At 42.3% G+C, this 24,747-nt stretch overlaps 1 protein-coding gene across 1 annotated transcript in view; it reads right to left on the bottom strand.

Moving 5' to 3' along the window:
• The window catches only part of cntn4 (contactin 4), a gene marked incomplete at both ends in the record, with an annotated part of 203,519 nt that extends 182,206 nt beyond the window's left edge, over positions 1–21,313 (bottom strand). Inside the window, one exon of the mRNA XM_083892325.1 lies at positions 21,259–21,313. Within this exon, the coding sequence (XP_083748451.1) occupies positions 21,259–21,313 (55 nt within the window). The remainder of the gene's footprint in view (positions 1–21,258) is intronic.
• Between the last annotated feature and the right edge of the window lie 3,434 nt (positions 21,314–24,747).

Here is a 24,747-nt window from a genome sequence, read left to right as displayed (position 1 = left end):
TAAGATATATGATCCCAACATTATCTCATTTAATGAATATTCAAATCATAAATTAGAATCGTAATGATATTTAAAAATGCATAGCATGGACTGAGCATTGTTATATTAGCATAGTCATACCAGCAGTGAAGAGTCTGACTCTTCCAATCATTCATTATAACTAATGTAGATATGATTGCTTTAAACTGCCCTATGTGTTACTGTAGTTACTTGATTAGTAAGACACATTGGGTAAATTATGCCTTACCTGATTGATTCTATAATTGTTTTACGCTCATACATTTATATACAGTATATCATATTGGGAAATGATCAAATTGGGAAAAAAAATATTTAAGAAGATGCAAATGTGTGTTTAGACGAGTACTGTTTACATTAATGATGCCCACAGTAATGGAAAAAAAACAAACTTGTTTGCTTACGTGAACACACAGGTGTTGTGGTTTATGTCAGATGGACGAGTAAATAAGAAACTACAGTATTTTATATTCACTTAGATTCTTATTGTCTCACACTCTACTCAGTTTGGTATCAGTCACGTCGTTTTCCATCCGACTATAGTACCTCCTAAATGTGAGCGGAGGTCGTCATAGCATGGCTGTTGACGTCCTTCTATACACGACACAAACAAATTAGTGACTTCTAAAGCAGTTATTTTTGGTGTACTGAATCATTAGAATCAGTTAATTAACCCTTAGGTGATGCACCCATGGTCAATTGCCGTGGGAATACACAACTCTGCATGAGGACATCCTGGGGGTGTGTGTTTATAAGTCACATATCCAGGTTTTAAAATATGTGTTTTTTTCCTGTCCTCTTATGTGTTGTTGAGTCGAGGTTATAATTAAATTCACATGACATTTTTAGTCGTGATATAAGGTAGTAATAATTGTGCAGAAGTCACAAAATTACACCGTTTTTCCTTTTCTAATTGTTCATAAAAACAAGCCAAGTGAACTGGGACATGTTTACAAATTTCACAAATTCAATCCGATTTTAAACATTTACTTTTAGCTCCGGTGTGTTTATATAGTTGGTGAACACTGGTGAAAAAAATCATCAGATTGCATAGGTTGTGCTGAAAAAAAGGGGATATAAGACATTCTATATTGCACTGGACAAAAATGACCACTGTTTGAATGGGTGAGACTATTACAGTCATCCAAGAGATGGAACACATTTTCAAGGTTCCATTGGTGCAAAACAATAAGATAATTTTATATCAAGATAAAAGTTTATAACATTACTCACTAGTTCTTATTGGGCATGTAATAAATGTAAATGTCTGTCTCGCAGATGGGAGTTGAGGAAGCAGCTGTTATTATCTACTCAGTAAAACGCAAGTTTTTGTTTGAGATTTATTTGAAAGCTGTGGAACTCTTACCTCTCAGCCTGACGTCAAACTATCACACAATTGCACAATTATTTTGATAATCCATCAAATGGTTTCTGTCAGTTTCTTTCTATAAGATAAAAACACAGTCTGTGATTTCAGCTTCTTAAATGTGATCCTGTTGTTTTTGCATCTCCGTGACAGAAAAACTTAAGTATCTTTGGTTTGTATGATGGGGACAAAAAGATCAATTTTGCATAACAACTAATAACTTTTTAAAATAATTATTGTTTCTCAACTTCACCACTTATTGGTTTCAGGGAGATTCCTATTATAGCCATAAATGCATTCTTCTTTTTTGCAATGCTCCATGATTTGATATTACAGGCGTTAGCGTGCTCGTATTGTTTTGTCGGTTGTGTTTGTGTTTTGTTCTTTCCGTCTTCTGTTTTTTCAACACCGATGGTATTCTTTAATTATTGTGTGTTTACTCAACACGCCGCCGGCCAAATCACAACTCTGGAGGCTTCAGACTCTTGGGAGTGACATTGACCGGCTGCCACTTGGTTTCTACTATTTTCTGAAAATTGAAGTCTCTGACAATAAACAGAGCTAGTAAACTGGTTTATAAATGGCTGGTTTAGAATAATCCACGTAAATAACCACATACTGATATATAATATACAGTATTTGAGATAACTTGACCAAAATATATTTAAATGTGATCAATGAGTGTTTAAAAATGACAAAGGTATGGGTCATGGAAAGTTGAGCGTTGCTTTGTTTCCACTATGCATTAATGCACAAGCAGTACGTTGCTGAATAATTAATAAAGTATAAATTGCACAAACATAAAGTCATTTCAGGGTAAAGCTGTTGCATAGGCTGTAGACTGTCCTGTTGAGGAGAACAAAGATGCTGCACTTGTCTTTGTGCAAGAACAGGAAAATATCACTTTTGCATTGACTTTCATTTCAAGGTAAGAAAAGATTTCAAGTTGCTAAAAGGGTCAGGTAAAGTGCATGGAAGCAGTGGGGATCATGGTAAACACATGACTTTTGTATCCAGCATGCTATTCGAGTCTGAAAAGAAGGCCTTGATGGTACATTAGTGCCCCCAACTATCCAGAAGAATTCACCACAGGTCATGCCTCAGCCGCGCTGGGAAAGCTGTGAGTGGCTCCAACAATGTGCGATAAGCTGCTGAGGTCAACTCAGTCAGAGACGGTTTTCAAGACTGAAATCCTCCTTTTCTTCCTTATAATACATTGAAATCGGTACAAACACTGGAGAGGCAAAGATTATGTTTGGGGAATACAAATCATGGGGGAAAAAACACCCAATGACTGTAGAGGTGATGACTGTGAGCTGGCTTTAACACATACGCACTAACAGCGTGTGCGCGTTTCGAGCCCACTCACTGAACTTTCAGCTCACCAGGATCACCTTCTCTCTCTCTCTCTCTTTCTCTGTTGTTTTACCACCAGTCTCTCAAATGTTATCTTGTCTGTGTAGATGAAGCCCAACACTGAGAGAAAATGTTTAACTTAAGTTAAAACACTTTAAATTCACAGACACATGACCTTGACTCTTAGCATTGCATCGCAGCACAGCGCACACTTAGAGCTATAGCATGGCTCAGACTAGAGAAAGACCAATTAATGAAGCCTATTTTTGGCCATTTTTTATATCCGGTCGAAACAAAGGTCTTTCTGCATGGAGTTTACATGTTCTTCAGGTGTGTGCGTGTGTTTTCTCTGGGTTCTCGTCCTCCCACAGTCCAAAGACAAGCAATATGGGGATTAGCTAAATAGGACACTTTGAATTGACCGTGAGAGTGAATGGTTGAATGGTTGTTTGTCTCTATATGTGGCCCTGCGAAGGACTGGTGAACCGCCGTTCACCCTATGACAGATGAGAAACATAAGTTTGTCTAATGTTTTAATTACAATTATCTACATGTTATTTTGATATTTTATTTTGGTCTGTTTTTGTTATTACAGATTCATTTCGCATCATACATACATGTTTACTTTGTTGTTGTGTACATCAACAAACAAACACTTTCACGTTTTAATCATCCTTGATATATTTAAGTGCAACATCCTGATGGATTATCAAGATATCATTTTAATCTCTAACCACTAAAGAGTGAGTTTTTCCCCCAACTTGTCTTTTTTAGGCCCCTGGCTTAGATAATAATTACAAGAAGTGGAGTCAAGAAAATGTCCATATCAGCCTTTAAAATGTGCCATTCACAGTCTCTGCAATATCTGACACATGGTGTCATGAAAAACATCCAACTGGTAAAATGGCTGCGGTGACAGTTTTAATCCGTATGCTCAGGCAACTACAAGGTTGTGCCCTACTGCCAGGGGTGGCGCTTGGTGGTGGTGGGGGGGGGGGGGGGGGCACGCCCCCGGATAGGCCCGGATAGGAAGTGGGTCTCGAGAAAGCCGGGCCTCTACCACGGCTCAAGAGAGCTGGAAAAGGCGGGCCATCCCATGACTTGTGGCCAGATGTGCCCGAAAGTCTGGTCACAGCCCCTTTCAAATAACCTCATATGCTAACTCATACAGGAGTTATAGGTTGTCCAAGTCAGGATTGAGTCATGGTTGCTAAAAACTTTACAAGACCGACTGACTTTAGTGATGTAGTAGGTGTAAAATATTGAATAAAACGTTGTGCTGCATGACTGGCTTTATTTTAACTCTCACATTTAACTTTATGACGCACACATTTACAAGTGGATCGCCGATATTGTCTCCAAGTGTATTTTGGGTAAAACTCGTCACCAACGTCATCATCAGTCACTTGTCAACAGACTTTTACGGAAGCTAAAATGAGTGGTACTTCATATAAACATAAGAGCGAAAAGAAAAGGGAAAAAGAGGGCAAGGAAAATCCAAGTTACAAAAACTGGACACAGAGCATCATGGACGAGTTCGCGGAGCGCAAGGCTCGTCGTATGCCCTTCAAATAGTGGTGAGTCGGCCTATAGACTACTTCATATTGTAGTGACGGGAGCAGTACCGGTTGCGGACAGTGAGCGCTGATGGCCCGGACTCATGGGAGTCGGTTCTTATGTGTTGACAGAACTGTTGTGATTGTTGCAGTTTGTTGTTATGGCCTGCTGTGTTCCCGGGATGTTTGTTGAATTGGTGGAGACAGTGATTTTGTGGTGTGGCACCATGACTGAGTGTGATGGGGTGGGGGATTATGTCCATCAAATGTTGGTGTCTCTGGTTGTTAAAAGAGTGACGGACTTACTCGCTGCTGAACACACAGCGCGAGAGCCGTGTTACACTAAAGATCTGTCTCTTGAAACTGTCTTCCAATTGAGCTTGTGACAGTATAGCTAATGTGTTAGTGAACATGTGGGCCGCTGTGTCAGTTTAACCAAACTTTATAGCTACTGATACAGGCTCTGAGTCAAAATAGTTAAAGTGGGTGTCAAAATGATGCGGTCGCTATCCGTGGTGCTGAACTGCTTTGAATTTGTGTTGTTTTACTATCAATGTGCATGTAGCCTAATGTTTTTGTTGTTCTCTTGGTTTCATGTCCGCTTGATTGACTTCCAAATGACATAGTCGCTCTCCGTGGTGCCGAAGCTTGTAAGCCCCGCTGTTGCGGGCATGTGTATGTTGTAAAATTATGTTATCATGCGCTTTATTATTTGGGTTTAAAGGGCCCGGTCATTTGCCCCGCCCTCGGCCCGGCTCTGATTTGTTCCGCTAGTGCCTACTGCAATATAATTCTGTTCTTTTCAAATAGTGTTTGTATGAGGTATTGACATACTGTGCGAACACCAACGATACACTGAGTGTGCCACCAGCTGAAAGATGATGTTTTTTAAATATATTTTAAAGGTCACATAGAGTGGTCCTGTTGCACATATGTTAGTTATGGAGGTCTACTTACATATATTAACTTGTTTTTATGGTCAAAAACCACCTAGTTGCTGGAAACGAGCCGATAGAAATCTGTCCCTTTTGAAGCACTTCTCAGCTGCGGTATTTCAGACATAAATCTCGCCTGAGAAGACAGACTGTGGTGTGATTGGCCAGTACCCCGGAAGTGACATTCGGCACACCCGCTCTCAGAAACGCAGCTCCCCCTTCTGGAACGGTGGATGCACTGCTACTCATTATCAAAACATTGTTTTAACAGTGTTTAAAAATAGCTTTGTCACGACTCCCTGCCGCAGTCCCTTGACTTTGACCCGGAGTCAGACCCAGAGTCAGAAGACACTGTCGCTCGTGAAACACCTCCACAACGGACGTTATTCTTCTGCGGTTCGAAAATGTCCTATTTTAACACAGATTAAGACCAATTAATCACTTGCGGGCCACATAAAATGACATGGCGGGCCACATGTGTCTTGAGTTTGACATTTTTGCATAATATGGGACCCTTAATTGTTGAAATCCTTTGTTTGGATTTAACTAAGTGACACAAACCAGTTTTTTTCTGTATGGACTTTGGTGTTGCAGAGTGCACTAGGAAAAATAAATCTGTTTTGTGTTCAAATCACTTCCTGGTTATGTTTCGTTGTTAAATCCCTTTTTTTTTGTTTTTCAAGCACATGGCACAAAATCTGTTTGCAATTTTCAACGCTGAGCCCATTTGAGACAAAATCCCGAGAAACCAGGCTCTTCCACACTCACAAAGCAAAAGTCTGCTTTTTGTCTGTGTGTTTGTGTGTAAATATAAAATGCTGATGCTGTCTGGAAAGACAGGCACTTTAATCTGCTCCACAGCAAGTCTCAGAGAGAGGAAATCACCCGCTTCTGAGAGAGGATGTCAAAAAAAAAAATCACAGACAAAAAAAATGCACAAGAGGGCATGAACAGAAAAGGAGCTTGCTGCTATTATTATGGTTTAACACACAGGGGCAATGAGCAGGGAATTAGGATTGTGGATGCATCAGTAAGAAGCATTGTGGTAAAAGAAGGGACAAGTGATTCATCAAGCACATGAAAAAAGAAAGAGAAAAAAGAATAATAACCTTAAACATGTCGAGACACTAAATCACCTCCATATCAGCACTCAACCCCCACCCACCCACCTAATTTACTTCTTGGGAGCCTTTTGGCACACAAACAACACACATACGTCCAGGATTTCATTAGTAATGGCAGGGTAACAAAAGAGAAGTGGCGCAGATGCTTAATGGCTTTTTTTGTGTTGTAACATCATATATTTCAGGTTTTTAAACAGACCACTATCTCAGTTCAACCATGAATGGGATTTTTTTTTTGTGTCCAATATGATATCATAAACTCTATATCTACTGATACCTATAGTATAGTACTGATACATTTGTGCAATCATTTCAAATACATAATTCTCCAACCATTTAACAAAAGTTCTGACTGATGCCAATTCCATTCCCTACTCAGTTGCAATTATATTTAAAACTGTCTTCAAGACATTTAGGGCTTGTTGTGTTAATATCAATAAGGGAACTTTTTTTTAAAAAAAGTGATAATTGTGCAGAAGTTGCAAAATAGACCGTTTTTATTTCGTTCATAAAAACGAGCCAAGAAACTTTAAAATGTGACATATTTCCAAATTTCACAAATTCAATCCGGTTCTTAAAGAATTGAGTACTTTTAGCTCAGGTGGTTTATATAGTTGGTGAAAATGGCAACAACAATTATATCATCACATTGCCTGTAGGTTGTGCTGAAAAAAAAGGATATAAGACATTCTATATTGCACATTCTTATAGCCTCAGTATACGATTTAACATAGCAATGGAAAAAAACCCAGCCTAAATGCTCTGTGTTCTAAGGTTAATCAGGAGGAAGCTCATTTACCATAGACTTGTATTCAAACTGAGTTATTTTTGCAACCACCAGAGGTCACCCCTGGTGGCTATTTAATCTATTCCCCCTTCCTATTTGGCTTCAGGAGGAACTTGAAAGACATAGGCCGTCTTTTAAAAAAAGAAAAAAAAAAAAAACGGCCTATGAAACACATCAGTGTAGGGCTTTTTTTCTTGTGCCAGATTAGCAACCATTCCCACTGAAAGGAGCCATATGTAGAGCAGGTGCAGAGGAACTGCCAATGGGAGCGTCTGAACAGCCTTTTGATTCCTGTGACTACACAGATAGTTGTGAGGCTGTAAATGGAGTCCAGACAATGGATGAGCAGAAATGTTCACTCAGACTGACTTATGTGCTGCTGAGAGGTTATTGTGGAAATATTGATCTGGGTACCCTTTTATTAAACATGTCAAAGACACAAACTGTTCCTGTAAAGTTGACTGTATGAACTATAGGTGACTGTACGGACTAGAGCTGTGTACTGGCAAGAATCTGGTGAAATACCTGATCTGATATACCTGATGAATGTTATATTGTGTGTATTTTAAGAAAAACTCTCAGTAAAAAGAGAATTTCTGCATGTACATGTGTATCATAAACAATATATGTTTTTCTTTGACTAGTGAGAGGAGTGGAAGTTGAGGGAGCAGAAAGATGTCTGATGTAACAACACAGCACCACAGATAATCCATATATTGCACATATTGCAATCATTTTGTTAATAATCGGATGAATAGTGTGTGGCACAGGTAAAATGCTACATTGATATATTTTTTACATTTATTTCTTCATTATTACTTAATGCTTATATTGTACCTATTTGACCATATTTCTTTTTCACGTGCAAACTCAAAAAAATAAGGACATAGCTTCTTTTCCCAATTTGCATCTTTCAAGCCCAAAAGCATATTCCTTACATCTCTACAAATAAAGACGCACTGAGCAGAACATTATCCAGATCAATACTGACAATGGGGGAAATGTGACAATAACACCAGGTTTGACAAACACTGGAGTCTTACTTTGATTTCTCAAAGATTACCCGCATCTGCCACAGAAATGAAGCGACACCCCTGTTGTCATTTTTGTTGCAGAGCAGCAGTTGAGTCAGCAGGCAAATAGGCAGGTGACTAATTTAAAAATGTAATTGGATTTCTAGTTTCAACCGGCACGTGTGCTATTATTATCCAGCTTTTTTTTTATTCGTTTTTGCATGGTGAACAAATCAACTTAAAACTCCCAAGGCAGAAAAGTGGAACTGAAGCTGCAATACACATCTCTACAATTCATTCCCCACACCCTCACCCCCCGCAGGCCGACACGAGGTTCAGTCCACTTGCAAATGCATTCTTACTTTTAGTCTACAGCACGTGTACAGCTTCAGCCACTTCTCTAATCCATATCAGGGCCATGCCATGTACTGCAAAGCGAGCTTTTTTTTTTTCAAACTGAAAGGCAGAGGGGTTTAAAATAATGATAATGTGCTCAAGCTGCAAAGGTGCTCCGTCTAAGAAATGCATGAAACGGCCATGACGTGTCAGATTAAGAGAGTGAGGAAACCATACACAGTACATGTAGCAATATACCGTATATTTTCATTTGCAGGGAGAAAACTGTGTTTATGTCAGCAGAGATTTTGCCAAGCATCGTAAACGCTGAACAATACCATACCTAAAAAGCCTCGGTGCCCACTGCAAAACAACTCAACCAGCAGAGAAGAAAAACAAATGTCTGCAGTGGAGATAAGTACGGATATAGACGGCTGAAAAAGGAGAGGAAGTTCACGACTGGCTGCGACAGACATAAAGAAAAGATCATTTTCTCCAGCAAGCAAAATGGGGAACTTCAAGCAGAGGTCAACATAATACGTCTCACTACCTCTCTCTTTTTCACTTTGTCAGTGGATATTTGATGTATATTATGTTTTTACAGTCCCCCTCATTATTTTCTACTCATTTTACCTTTCAGTCTCTATCTGTTGTTGACATGCGACAATTAAGCAAATGATTCAGTGCCAAAACGTTCAGATTTTATGAAAAGAAAATACTTTGGAACAGTTATGTATGTAAATGTGTGTATGCAAACAAAGTCTAACCCAGGTATATACGAGGTTGGACTAAAAAGTTCATAGGCTGACTAAGAAGTGCCTACACCCTAGGCTGAAAATTTGAGGTTGAGTTCATGACAGGTTTGATTTTTTTTTAAATGTTGTATTCTTAAATTTCAGATAACTTTAATACAGGTTTGAATGTGTGCCAAATGGGCATTTGGTGATTTGTATTGTCTAATAAAAGCGACTCAACATTTTTCTGGTCAGGCAGCGGCTGCACAAGCCGTTCGCCATAGCATTCGATTACAGAGCAAAGGCACAGAACTCCTAACTCCTAACCCTGTTTGCGCATGCGCAGTCAGTGTCCCGTATAGTTAAGATATACAAAAAGCACAATGCTACGCTGTCTATTGACGTTACTGTACTATGTTTGTGCTGCATTTACGTTCACATTGCTTTTGTGAATTGTCAACACACCGTCACGCCCTCTCGCTGTTTTTACGTTGAGCAATTTAGCAGGAGGTGTAACGATGGCTCTACAAGAGAGGCTTAAACATTTCTTAAGGCTGGCATTTGATGAAAAACGGCAGCTTTTATTAGCAGGGAGACCCACGCCTGAGCTACCGGACCTTCTCCAAAGGAAGGGACATAAAATTATACGTACTTTTCAAAAGGAGTGGTATAAGAAAACGGACAGAGCAACTGTAAACTCTGTGGACTCTGTAAACTGAAGGCCAAGTCAGGAGACTTTTATAACTCTGTCATCGACAACTTTGTGAAGAAGGAACGGAGCATTGGCTTCATCTTCAAACGAAATAAGCAAGTACACTCCCTCTCTTTAACACGCAACGCCCACACGTGCACACACGTGCACACAGTTTAAGTTTCTGTTATAATACAGTACTACAATCTTGATGTTCTCAGATTGCATGGTGCACTGTCTGCAACAAATCCAACCAGTTGTCTCCCGATTGGGAGGGGTAGTGAAAAAGGGAACAGTTGGGGCCGGTTATATTGGTGCTATTCCTGATGGGAAAAAAAAATAATAATAATGTAGCGAACCGAAACATGCCATTAGAGAGATTTTGTGAACATCATTGTGAAAATTTGACAGTAGTATTAACATCCAAGGACATGGGTTGCTATATTAGGGGATGATGCTCCAGCTTTATCAACTGTGACGGGTAGGGAGAGCTTTGAAGACCCAAGGTCCGGACGTCCTGCCACAGCGACCACCCAAGAAAACATTGATCGTGTTCACCACAAGGTGATGGATGACGGACTGTTATAGCTCTAAGCGTCTCCCATGAAAGAGTGGAGAACATTCCGAATAACAAAGGCTGGTCATGTTGCAGGAGAAGGAGGTTTTCTTGAACATTATATTGTGTTCACCACTTCAAGCCAGAGACAAGAAGACAGTGGAGATATCTGCTGTTGAGGAGATGACCGCAGCGGATGACGGTAAAATAAACCATAATTGGTCAAATATATAGGTAGGACGGTCCCCTCCAGATATTGGTCATCAATATCTATGTCTATAAACTTTTCGGCCCACCGTCATAAGTGCAGCATCCCATTTACACAATTTCTCAAACCTGGCAACCTCCTTGAACCACGCTTATGTGCCGTTTTAAACTGCGAGTGCAGGAAAACGTTTTACTTAAATCACCTGTTATGTTCGAAAAAGAAAAATGTTCCAAGGTGTTAATTTCCACCTCAGTTGGAATCACATTAGTGGTTTTAAAGTCCAAGTGCTGTATATGCTTCTCTTAAAGACTGTTGAAAGCAAACATTCATTTGTGGTTAATTTCACGGGGATACACTAATTTTAGACATTGAGGCATCACTGCAGTTCATGGGTGTTCGCAGTGGGTGTGTCTGCACATGCTGCTCTCATTCTGTATGAACTCTACCCTGCTTTTTCCATCATGTAAATATGCATACACTGCCCTCACTCCTACATCAAAGCTGTCTCAATGAAAGAGAACATATATCATAATCCAACACTATTGCAGACATGTTAACATTTAGTTCAGAGCACAAATTACTGACCATAGTATGACTGTTTCACCTACAAACACTCCATGTGATTATTATACATTTTGGATTATTGTAGTTTTCTATATTCTATGTTCCATTTGTTAACCCATTAAGGCCTGAAACACCTGGAAAAAATGCCTGTCAAACCAAATGGGTGATTTCAGAAAGGACCTCTAAAACCTGAGGTTCAAAAAAAAATTAATTAACTATTTTCAATTAAAAAACTGTAAGAAAATGAAATAATATCACCTTGTGTCAGCACCATTATTTAGTCCTGATGGACAGGGAAGAGCAAGAATAGCATGTAATGACTGTAACAGTCTGCTTCACATGTGACGGTGATATTGCTTACAGCGGTGTGGCATCTGCAGGTAAATCCACTTTCACCCCTGATGTGCGGTTGAAAACGCTCCTTCGATTACAGTGATAATTCTCCGCCCTCCCTTTCTCTTATTTCAACTTACTTATTTAACTGTTTTTTTCCTTATTCTGTGTCATTCTCCCCTGTTTCTGCCCTTTAACTATTTCTAGAAACATTTATTGATCTGAAATATTTGATTAGGTTACTGTCACGATCCACATTTCATGGCGTCTATTTTTATTGTTGTTGTTGCCTGCTGCTCTCTGTTCTTCTCTCTGTGTTCACCCTGCAGGGGGCGTGGTTGACCCAGTTCCCACATGACGCCAGAGATGACGTCCACCTGCGCAGTTCCTGCCCAGCTGCGCCTGATCAGCAATCATCCGGGCATATAAGGCGGGACTTCGCGTCTCTCTGGTGTCAGTTCCACGTTTTCGCTTAGCTGGTAAATGCTTTCATACTACGCTACTAGAATTCCTGACGTTTCCAGTACTCACCTCAATCTCCGTATTCAGGTCTCCACGTCTCCTGCCGAGAGAAGAACACCGAGTCTCCGCGGATTTCCTACCACTCCTGGAATCGCCTACTCCTGTTTTTCTCTACCGCATTCGTCTCTTCCACCACGACGACGCGGCTTCACCTCTCCTCAACCTTCGTGGATCATCACACCCTCCTCGCTGTACATCTCGAGTGAGTCCGTTCCGTGGGAACGTGAAAGAACGAACTGTGTTTGCCACGAAGGAGTCACTGAGGATCTGGTCTGCTGCTGTTTCACCCTCTCTTATACTGTCACATTCTACACCCTCTCTAGCGCGTGTATTTGTGTTTATATATATAGATATATATTTATGTTCTCGTTCTTAATAAATATTATTATATATATATATATACTCGCCTGTGTCCTGCTCTGCATTCGGGTCCAACTCCCTAAAGATCTAGGTTTCCCCTTTAAAGGGAAACGTAACAGTTGGAACTGACCAACTATGGACCCGGCAGACAGGGACTTGATACACCAGGCGTTAACTTCTCACGGCGAGGCCATATGCAGACACGAGGGCCTGCTAAGAGACGCAGCCAACGCCGTTCATGAGCTAACCGCTAGCCTTCAGCCGCTGCTAACTTCCGGGTTACCTGTTCCACTGCCTGCTCCTTCTCCACCAGCTACCCCTACGTTAGCCCCCGCGCTAGCTTCCCGCGAACCATTTGTTCCTACCCCCGAACGATTTTCGGGGGAACTTAATAAATGTGCGAGTTTCCTGTTTCAATGCTCACTTGTTTTTGACCTACAACCTAGCACTTACCCTACAAGTCATGCTAGAATCGCGTTTGTGGTAAACCTGCTAACTGGTAGAGCCGCTCAGTGGGCCACGGCCTTCCTTAGAGATGATCACCACCGCTCCATCTCATATACTACGTTTTCTACGGAGTTAAACCGGGTTTTCGACCAAGCGTTTCATAATAGTGACATTTCAAACCAACTACTTTCATTGAAACAGGGTAACTCATCTGCCGCTGATTTTGCCGTCAGTTTTCGCATATTGGCATCTGAGAGTGGGTGGAATGACGCGGCTTTAAGGGCCATTTTCTTACGTGGGCTTACAGACGAACTACGGGACGAATTAGCTACTCGCGATATGGCATCCCATCTTGAAGTGTTAATCGAACTAGCTATTCGCATTGACTGTAGGCTCCGTGAAAGACGAATGGATAGACGACGTCACTCTACTGTTCGTACCCCAGATACCCCACATTCTTCCGTCTCTTCTTCTCTGCCTTTCCCTTCTGCTAACGTGGTTAGCCTTCCTGAACCCATGCAGCTGGGGCGAACACGTTTATCGCCCACGGAGAGAAGACGACGGTTACAGTCTGGAGTTTGCCTATACTGCGGACAGGCTGGTCACGTCATGTCGTACTGTCCACATCGCCCAAAAAGCCTGAGCTCACCAGCGCACGCAGGAGTGCTGGTGAGCAGGACCATCTCCTGTCCTGCACCGACCCGGGTCTCCCTGAAGGCTCAACTTCGCTGGAACCAAGACTGTTTTTCCACCACATGCCTGGTGGATTCCGGAGCCGACGAAAGCTTCATCGACACGCATCTGGCAGAACAGGCTGGCATCCCTACGATATCCCTGCCGCAACCCAAGATCATCTCGGACCTCAACGGAAATCGGTTGGCTGAAGTGACTCTTCGCACCATTCCCCTCACCTTGGTCTTGTCTGGGAATCACGTCGAGGAGATCCAGTTGTTCCTCATTCCTGCTTCCTCCGCGTCAGTGATCCTGGGTCTTCCGTGGCTGTCGCTTCACAACCCCTCCTTCGACTGGTCCTCGGGTCGGTTGTCCAGCTGGAGTATTCCGTGCCATTCCCGCTGCCTCAGATCTGCTCTACCTTCGCCACAGAGAACGGCCGACGTCCCACCAGTGCCCCCCGACCTCTCCGGCGTCCCAGAGAGTTATCACGACCTGTCGGAGGCATTCTCCAAGGATCGGGCCCTCTCGTTACCCCCTCATCGTCCTTACGACTGCGCCATTGATCTCCTGCCTGGCGCCACTCTTCCTTCCAGAAGACTTTACAACCTCTCACGCTCCGAACATCAAAGCATGAACGATTATATCAACCAGTCATTGTCTACAGGTCTCATTCGCCCCTCATCTTCTCCTGTAGGGGCAGGATTTTTCTTCGTAGAAAAGAAGGACGGATCCCTTCGTCCATGCATTGACTATCGTGGGCTAAATGATATAACGGTGAAGAATCGTTACGCACTCCCTCTTCTAGACGCCGCCTTTAACCCCCTCAGTAAGGCCAGAATCTTTTCCAAGCTCGACTTGCGCAATGCTTATCACCTGGTTCGTATCAGAGAGGGGGATGAGTGGAAGACGGCGTTTAACACTCCCATGGGACATTTTGAATATTTGGTCATGCCTTTTGGCCTCACTAACGCCCCTGCAGTATTCCAACACCTGGCTAATGACATTTTGCGCGACATGCTGGACAAATTCCTCTTTGTTTATCTGGACGACATCCTGATATTTTCTGAGACTGAAGAGGAACACGTCCAGCATGTCCGACTGGTGTTACAGAGACTCTTAGAGAACAAACTGTTCGTGAAGGCCGAGAAGTGCATGTTTCACGCAAAATCGGTACCATTTCTTGGTTTTATTGTTGAGCAAGGCAGTCTTGCACCAGATCCTTCTAAGATCTCTGCAGTCAAAGACTGGCCGACACCCACCACCCGGAAGCAGCTACAACGCTTCTTGGGTTTTTCTAATTTCTACAGAAGATTTATAAAGAATTACAGCCGTATTGCTGAACCTCTTACCAGACTTACCTCTCCCAAACAGGCGTTCCTGTGGTCCAATGATGCCGAGACTGCTTTCCTCCGCCTGAAGGAGATGTTCACCTCAGCCCCTATCCTCTCCCATCCGGATCCTGAGCTCCAGTTCGTGGTCGAGGTCGACGCTTCTGACACCGGGGTAGGGGCGGTCCTCTCCCAGCGAGACCACAACGACCAGAAACTCCACCCCTGCGCCTTCTTCAGTCGCCGATTATCCCCTGCGGAGAAGAATTACGATGTCGGAAATAAGGAACTCCTGGCCGTGGTCTTGGCACTGCAAGAGTGGCGACACTGGCTGGAGGGGACCGTCCTACCTTTCATAGTATGGACCGACCATAAGAACTTGGCCTACCTCCAGAACGCCCGTCGCCTGAACTCTCGCCAAGCTCGCTGGGCTCTGTTCCTAGGCCGCTTCAAATTCTCACTGACTTTCCGCCCTGGTTCCCGGAATGTGAAACCTGATGCTCTTTCTCGACTCTACTCACCAGATCCTCCGGAGCTGGAACCGGGGACCATCCTACCACCGTCTTGCATTCTGGGCGCTGCCACATGGCCGGTGGAAACAAGAGTCCGCGAGGCCCAGCTGACCGAACCTGATCCCGGAGGAGGACCTCCTGACCGCCTCTTCGTCCCGGAGGCTACCCGCTCGGAAGTTCTCCAATGGGGTCACTCCTCTAGACTGGTTTGTCATCCTGGTTCTGCGCGCACACTCCAATTCCTGAAACAACGCTTCTGGTGGCCCACCATGTCCCTGGATGTCGCTACCTTTGTCTCAGCATGCCCCATCTGTTCTAGAGGCAAGTCGTCGAACCGCCCGCCTGCTGGACTCCTGCATCCCCTTCCCATTCCCCATCGCCCCTGGTCTCATATCGCCGTTGACTTCGTCACTGGACTCCCTCCCTCCAATAACAACACGACTGTCCTCACGGTCGTAGACCGCTTCTCCAAGTCGGTTCATTACATCCCCCTCCCTGCCCTCCCCTCTGCCATGGAAACAGCCGAGACGTTGGTCCAACACGTATTCCGGATCCATGGTTTCCCTATGGACATCGTCTCAGACCGTGGGCCTCAATTCTCCTCCCAGGTCTGGAAGGCCTTTTGTACGGCACTGGGGGCGTCCGTCAGTCTTTCATCCGGATACCATCCTCAGTCCAACGGCCAAACGGAAAGAGCTAATCAGAGCATGGAAGTGGCGCTACGTTGTGTCGCCGCTCGCCACCCTGAGGACTGGAGCAGTGTCCTCGCATGGATAGAATACGCACATAATTCTCTCACCTCGGCTTCTACTGGCGTCTCCCCATTTATGGCTTCCCTGGGCTACCAGCCTCCACTCTTCGACTTCCAGGAGAGGGAGGTAGCGGTTCCGTCAGTCCAGGCCAACATGGAACGCTGCCAGGCTGTGTGGGTAGAGGTCAGAGCATCCCTCGAAAAAGCGTCACTCCAATCCCAGAAGCAAGCTAATCGCCATCGCATCCCCGCCCCTGAATACTTACCTGGCCAAAAGGTTTGGCTCTCCTCAAAGGACCTCCCTCTACAGGTAGAATCCCGAAAACTGGCTCCGAGGTTCATCGGCCCCTTCCCAGTCGACAAGGTCATCAACGCCACCTCCGTTCGCCTCAAGTTACCCCAATCCCTGAAGATTCACCCGACGTTCCATGTGTCACTCCTGAAACCTGTGATCGAGTCGGACCTGGTCCCTCCCTCTGACCCCCCTCCACCACCCAGGATGATCGAAGGCGGTGAGGCCTTTACAGTTAACCGAATTTTGAATATTCGCAGACGCGGCCGGGGACACCAGTACTTGGTCGATTGGGAGGGGTACGGTCCGGAGGAGAGGTCATGGGTTCCACGCCACTTCATCCTGGACCAGACGCTGATCCAGGACTTCCACCGTGACCACCCAGATGTTCCTGCCTTGGCGCCAGGTGGCGCCCGTTGAGGGGGAGGTACTGTCACGATCCACATTTCATGGCGTCTATTTTTATTGTTGTTGTTGCCTGCTGCTCTCTGTTCTTCTCTCTGTGTTCACCCTGCAGGGGGCGTGGTTGACCCAGTTCCCACATGACGCCAGAGATGACGTCCACCTGCGCAGTTCCTGCCCAGCTGCGCCTGATCAGCAATCATCCGGGCATATAAGGCGGGACTTCGCGTCTCTCTGGTGTCAGTTCCACGTTTTCGCTTAGCTGGTAAATGCTTTCATACTACGCTACTAGAATTCCTGACGTTTCCAGTACTCACCTCAATCTCCGTATTCAGGTCTCCACGTCTCCTGCCGAGAGAAGAACACCGAGTCTCCGCGGATTTCCTACCACTCCTGGAATCGCCTACTCCTGTTTTTCTCTACCGCATTCGTCTCTTCCACCACGACGACGCGGCTTCACCTCTCCTCAACCTTCGTGGATCATCACACCCTCCTCGCTGTACATCTCGAGTGAGTCCGTTCCGTGGGAACGTGAAAGAACGAACTGTGTTTGCCACGAAGGAGTCACTGAGGATCTGGTCTGCTGCTGTTTCACCCTCTCTTATACTGTCACATTCTACACCCTCTCTAGCGCGTGTATTTGTGTTTATATATATAGATATATATTTATGTTCTCGTTCTTAATAAATATTATTATATATATATATATACTCGCCTGTGTCCTGCTCTGCATTCGGGTCCAACTCCCTAAAGATCTAGGTTTCCCCTTTAAAGGGAAACGTAACAGTTACAGTCAAGCACTTGTTAACTTGTAACATTTATTAAGAAAAGTGTATCATTAGTGCTGTGTGGCAGCAAGGTCAGTTAGGTGGAACTATGAACCATACTCTAACATGGTCGGTAGCCACCACAAAACTACACCATTGTCAGGTAGACACCTGACATTAAATACCAACTCCATGGCGACATTGGCTTAACAATGACTGAGGTACCAAGCACTAAAGGTTGGGTTCCACCCAGAAAAAACCTCTTGAATCATCAGTATGGGAACATTTCAGGGCGTCGTTCAGGAAGACATATATACAATCTGTAAAACGTATCAATTAAAAGTCCATCCACAATTAACCTTGAGTTTCTTATTGAAACACTGAGCTGGTAGGATAGTTTAGTACTCATTAATGCATGTCTTTTATGTTGTTTTTTTCAGCACTTGGTACACCAACAGTAGCGACAATGCAATAAAATATTCAGTTAAAGATGTTCATGTGACTTCATTATGCCGTGTCAGAGAAATAACACCATTTTATACTTGTAAGGTTTTTCCTCAAACACTTCATTCCTGATTGGGGCGATACATTTCCTTACTGTGAATACAATCTTTTTAAAAAAAAAAAAATCTTAATGTGTTCCTCCGTGACAGAAATTACCTCAATAATGTATAATCAAGAAGTTTCATCTATACCCAGACTCATCAGCTGTCAACACTAAGATCACATGGGACTGTTAGACACAGAATAAGATGGGCAGCGACGTGTATAGGCAACGTTATAAAGTAGTTCAAAGGTCCACAGTAATGTAATGTGCAGAAAAGGGGGATGGGTCCACAACAGGCCTAATGTGTTGAGTAATGAGATGGTGCATTTCCACCACAGCGCACACCACAATCAAGCCTTTTCTTCATCTTGATTCGCATAATACCTGTTGATTAAACAGTCTGACTGATTCAGCCAATGCTCTTTGGTGACTCCTCCTATTTGTAAAGGAGACAAATTAAAGTCCTCCATCAAAATGTGATCAATGCCACAGGAGCCTCTGGCTGCAACTGGCACCGAGGTGTAATGAAGCTATAATTCAACTTTACTGCAAGGTAAATGAATGATGGACATTTGAAAGAACCCACAGAGGATATCCTGTTTACGTCTGACCTGTTTCCATCTGAGAATCAAACCTGGCTGTAACCTTATTAATTCCAGTGAATCAGGTTTTTTTTTTTTTTTTTTTTTAATTTAGTCATGCATTTTTGGTAATTTATTAATGCATGAATTCACTTTGCGATATAACATATCTGCAAAAACAATCACACTTACAATAGTCATTTCACCTTTTCACTATAAACCCATAGATATCTCTATTTTTCTATTAAAGACCATTTAAAGCGTTACCTTTTAATTACATCATCAGCTTTATGGAGCTGCTGCTATGTTTTACATAGGGTTTGCCTTTAAATGTCACCATAAATAATACTCTTAAACGCTCTAAATGCTCCTCTGTACTCAATAAAATACCAGGACTCTTCAGTGTGAAGCTATACATCCACTGCTCCATCAAATTGTTCACAATAAATGCCTTGTTGAAAAAAAAAAAAGAAGAAACAATTTGTTTTACCTTCCAAACAGGTACAGGACGTGTTGTGTTGGTGACACATGTAACAGATCTAGGTAACGCTGCTCTACCTGGTGTGAGATGAACACCAATGGACACATATCAATATCACACTGGACTTATTTACTGGCTTGTGATAAAAAATGCCCTTTTCACTGAGACTTTTTCAAGGTTAAACAGGCCCAGCATCTGTCAAAGACCAATGGACCCTAATATTCTGTTACATCTCTGAGGCAGCCTCCAGCATTGGCAGGTAACTACTGCAATGCTCAATTCACTTTTTACAACCACTATTCATTCACCAAAGATAAATTTTTCCACCAAACACATAACTCTTAAGTGTGTCTGTATGTGTGCCAACCGTGGTGAATCTGTTAGGATTTAAAAAATAAAAATAAAAGTCCCCACAGTTAAAAAAGAGCAAATTAAAGTTTTAAAATAGCAACACTTCTTGTTTTTAATTATACTACATTGTAAGGAAGTTGCTGATGTGAAAGGCTTTGGGGTGAGGACAAACATTTGTGACATGGTGTACAAGAATCTGGTGTCTTTTAAAATGGTGGCTTTGCACAGAGAGTGCAAAGCAAAACATGCGCGGAGAGGTTAATTCAGTGAGCAACTGAGAGACAGGTATACACAGAGTATTCTTTTAAAAATAGCTAAAAGAAGTGCAATTGAACGGCTAACCTAATCTAAACTTACCTCCTCTAACAGTGACGTTACATGAGAGACTCTTGAAAACCATTGTTGCACAGTAACACTGGTAGATTTAAAGATCCATTGTGTGCAGGTGTGAATCTTTCAGAATATTACGATTCTACTCTACTGCTGTTGTGTGCTAAGAAGAATTTTGTCATTGTGAAATCAGAGTTCAGTTTTTGCAAGATAAGGAGATTTTTATATTTGGATGAAGTCATTGTAAACAGCAGCAAATCACAAGTAGGTGAGTAAGTGAGGGTACGACACATCTTGGCTCACTTGTATTCATACAAATAAAGCCTTCGTTTTCCACTGTGTTGTAATTGTACAATTTTTGACACCTCTACCAGTGTGCAACAATAAGGGGGTTAAACTGGTAGAAATAGCTTCTTATGCAACCAATAAGTGTGTTTCTAATCACTTTCAAATAATAATAATAATAATAAAAAACTGTTCAGTTTTTGTAGCCTTAAAATAAGCCTTTCATGTTTGCACTTTAGGGGAGGCTTGTGCTTTGACTAAAGCAGCCCAAAAGGACAAACGAGACAAAGCATTAATTTAAAGTTTTAAAATAGAGGCTTACTGTGCAAACAAATACGATCAACACCCTTTCCAGTGTGTGAAGGCCACCTCAGGTTTTGTTTGCTTTATTTACACGTATTTATTTCATATATTATATCTCATCCTTTGCATTATTAGTTTCATGGTCAATGTTTTAGTACATTGTTTGTTGTCTTACTGTTTTTATTAATAGTTTTATTCTTGTGAAGAATAAAGTATAGCACCTTCCTCAGAAAGAGGAAAATACATTTAAAGGGAAGGCTGAGGGAACACTCCTAGTTTTGTAATTGCCTATCCATTGGATGTCACTTACTGTATCACATAAGACCGCTAATGTGTGCATACTAATACTAGTTTAGTATTTACTAGAAAGTACGAGGTGTTTTGTCATCCTAGTTTCCTATTCTTGATAAACTTTTTGACATGGCACACACAACCCGCTTTCATGTTCGGCATAATATGAAAAGGCTTTTTAGAGAGCCAGAGAGCCGCAGCTGCTGCAACTGGAGGTCTTCAGCTGGCAATGGCTTACTTTAATAATAATTTCCTTCTTGAATGGATTCCACATGCTTATTATTTTACATCAAATGGAGTGAAAATATGTTTTGTAAAGACTAATCTGCTTGAGACTGCTCTTTGTAAACATCAGCTTCACTCTATCACCTGCCCCAAATACATATGAATAAGGACTCAAGACTTCACAAAGGCAGCTTTGCCAAGCATCAAAAACTTCTAAATAAGATACCTTACCTGCAAGGCAACCCATAAGTGACTGCAGCAGCACCAGTTTCCATAGCAACATCATCTTCAATTTTGTAGGGTCAAAGTACTCTCACATTCACTCATAAATGTATGGAATCGTATTTTGGAGCCGGCCTCGTTTTGTAGAATCTGTAGAGGAGAAGAACAAAAAAAACAGGTGAGATGAGGATGGTGGCAAGGTTCCAATTAGCAGCATATTTTTCTCAGCATGGTCTTTGTCACCAAGTGAGGAACACAACAGGAGATCAAGCATGTACAGCAAAAAGCACAGTGATTATAATGCGCAGATTTATGGCAGGAAAGCTAGCAATCCTGAACATGTGACTTTATGATGTATTTAATCAACCCCCACTTCAGGATTAAAACATTTTAACCCACAGTGGCCCTCCAAAGAATATATTATTTTTTATTAACCACTAAGCACATGAACACCAAATACTTCATGTACATCACTCACATATACATATCCATGGAAACTCTAGGGACAGTCAGTGTAAAAGCAAAGTCAACCGTAAGGTCCCATAGCATTGGCCTCAATCAGTAATATGTACTCACTGTACGAAGTCAAGTGTGTGTACAAAAAAAAAATATCACTGCTGGATTCATAAAATGTGCACACCAGCCAGTTTTTAAAATGGTACTACATTTTGCATGTTTGTGAATCAGAATTGCTGTAAATTGACTCTGATGTCTGCATGCTGCCACGCCCATTTTTCTCAGAAAAGATGAAAAACAGAAGAATCGGCACAGCAGCAGATGTTGTGTCTCAAAAAATGTACACGCCTGTGTCGGAGACTGATGTTAAAAAAGGCCCCACGTTTCCATTCTGATGACATTGAAAGAAGGGAAAGAGGGAAAATAATTCTGCGCTGCATTGACTGACACAGTGAACGAGCTGGGTCCCCAGAGGTTTGGACGATAGTGTGAGAGAAAAAAAGGATAGTTTGACAATTAAGTTGATGGCAAAAAAAGGAAAACAGGAGGAGGATAAGAAACAGTGCATCTGACAGCTCAGGTTCAGAGGCTAGAGCGGTTATGAGACAGTAATCATGAAGTGGAATGTGTTCAAGGAATGAGAACGCCATTAGTGACATCCACCAAGAACCGATCACCTGTTTAGATAATTCTTATTTAATTAATGAGTGTAATTGGATCAGAAAAAAATAAAAACAGAAGCTGCTTTTGCTGTTTACAAACATAAATGATATATAATTTGTAAGCCACAATGATGCAGGAGCAATGTCAACCTCCTCATAATGAACTAAGCAACACACTATAACTAACTCAACTGGTGTGGATGACGATTTTATGATAATATAATGATTATGATAAGATGACTTGAGGCATACAAAATTGCTGTCTTTAGGCTGTTTTATACATTGTATGTTTGCCTCGATGGCTGAAACGCATTGGCATGGTTTCACTGTTGATACGATTCAATAACCATGAAATATTAAAGGCTTTGCCTCAGATTTCTCAAGTTCTCTTAGATGTTTCATATCCCCTAGTGAAGAACACCAAAGTAGCACTCCTGACGTGTTGTTTTTTCAAATAAATTGTGATGATGATGATGATGAAAGAGCATTCAATTTATTAATACCCCAAAATTAATATTGCTGACTATTAAAGCCTTTTAAAAAACTGAGTGGAGTGTTAATTTAAAAAGATAAAAGGCTGTGTATTTACATTTTCTAAGTCAGCCGACCAACATATTGATGAATCTCCAATTTTTGCATCAAACGGTTGTGCGCACTATTTAAAGGTGAAGTAAGTAGTTTATAGTGCCATCTAGAGGAGAGGCTGAAATGTACAACAAAGAACTGCTCCTCTGCTCACCCCCTCCCTTCCCTGAGCGCTACGGTATCCACAGCCGGTCAAATGTCGTCCTCGTTGTCTTTCTCCGTGTCAGCAGATGAGGTTCGTGAGGCGAGGGATGGACGAAACGACAAGCGACGCTTGATTTGTTCTCTCTCGTTTGTCCTTACAGGCTCCGGTAGAAACATGGCGTCTCGCTGCTAACAGTGGCTATGCAACCGCGGCCCGCGACCATGTTATTTTACATGACTTTTTGAAACACTACGAAAATGAAACAAAAACTATTATACAGCGACTAGACAATGCAGGAGCACGTAATATGTATAAAAAAGTGGATTTTGGGTCATATAAACCCATAAATACTACACAGTGTCCCTTTAAGCAGACTTGTGTGTATGCACTATTTGTGAATGAGGCCCATTGTTCCTACTTGAAAGCCTCATATTTAAAGGATGATAAATCTTCAAACATCCAGGAGAATTCTCCTCTGAACCTGAAGGTTTCCGATGGAAGCTAAAGAAAAGCCTGTCCTTTTTTCCGTCACACAGGAAGAGCAAAAAAACATGTATAAAGTTGTTTTTGTTGAAGACTCACTACTCAGTGATACATGACAGCTTTTGACACATTCATTATCTTGATACAGTGTGCGTTGCAGTGTTGCTTGCAGCAGTAGTTGAGAAATGGTCAACTCTCCAAGCTGTCTCCAATCAAAACTCATTATGTTAACATTCCATCAAACGAGCGAGAACACTTCAATGTCCAACTATCCGAACGGAACTCTGGGACAAGGTTGAAACAACTCTATGGCATCTCTACGATTGCATACATTGCCGTCACTTTAGCAATATTCGCAACTCTTGCTACAAAAATGGCCATGGCAAACCCCCGATCACTGAGTGTCAGGCAACGGCGAGCACATGTGAATCCCTCTCTACAGACACAACAGTGCATTTTCGCACTCTACAGTCTCCAGAAGTGTCTACTTTGCAGCTGTGTATTCATGTATCACATATACTTGTAAAGATACATTAGGGAACAAGACAGACAAAGGAAGTAGTTAAAAAGGTAACCATTTATAGTTTGACAACCAGCAACACTGGTTGTCAAACTATAACAGCTACAATTAGGCTCTCCATCCCAAGGCTGTACTTTATACACCTCATACATTTGGAACCAATTTGATGCAGATTTATCAAGGTTGCTAACAACTTTGATTGAAGAATGTGTGAAAGCAGTGACTTCTGCAAAGTCTTGCAGATGCGGATGAGGACAACCTTTCATTGCTCAACAACTTCATGAAGAGAAAGGAAAGGAAATGATCTTCATAGTCATTATACAACCAAAAATTGCTCAATTAAATTGTGAGGTCAGATGGAGGGTTGATCCACTAGAGCCACTGCGATTTGAGCTGTTTTGATAGTTGGAGGAAACTGGAGAGCCAGGAAGAAATCCCACACAGACACGAGGAGAACAAACACAGAAAGAAGAGAATCAAACACAGCACCTTCTTGCATTAAGGCAACCGGCGTTAACCACTAAGCACCTATGGCCAAAATGCTCCATGCAATGAAGCCTTTCCTGCACACCAGTACTCAATAAAATCACAAACTGTTCTGTATTCAGGGAGACTTTAGATCCACAACCTGCATATTGCTGGATTTT

Source organism: Microchirus variegatus, assembly GCF_963457635.1.
Source record: "Microchirus variegatus genome assembly, chromosome: 7".
NCBI classification, from domain to species: domain Eukaryota; kingdom Metazoa; phylum Chordata; class Actinopteri; order Pleuronectiformes; family Soleidae; genus Microchirus; species Microchirus variegatus.
Note: the sequence above shows the minus strand (reverse complement) of the source record. Positions and strands in the feature narration are given on the sequence as shown.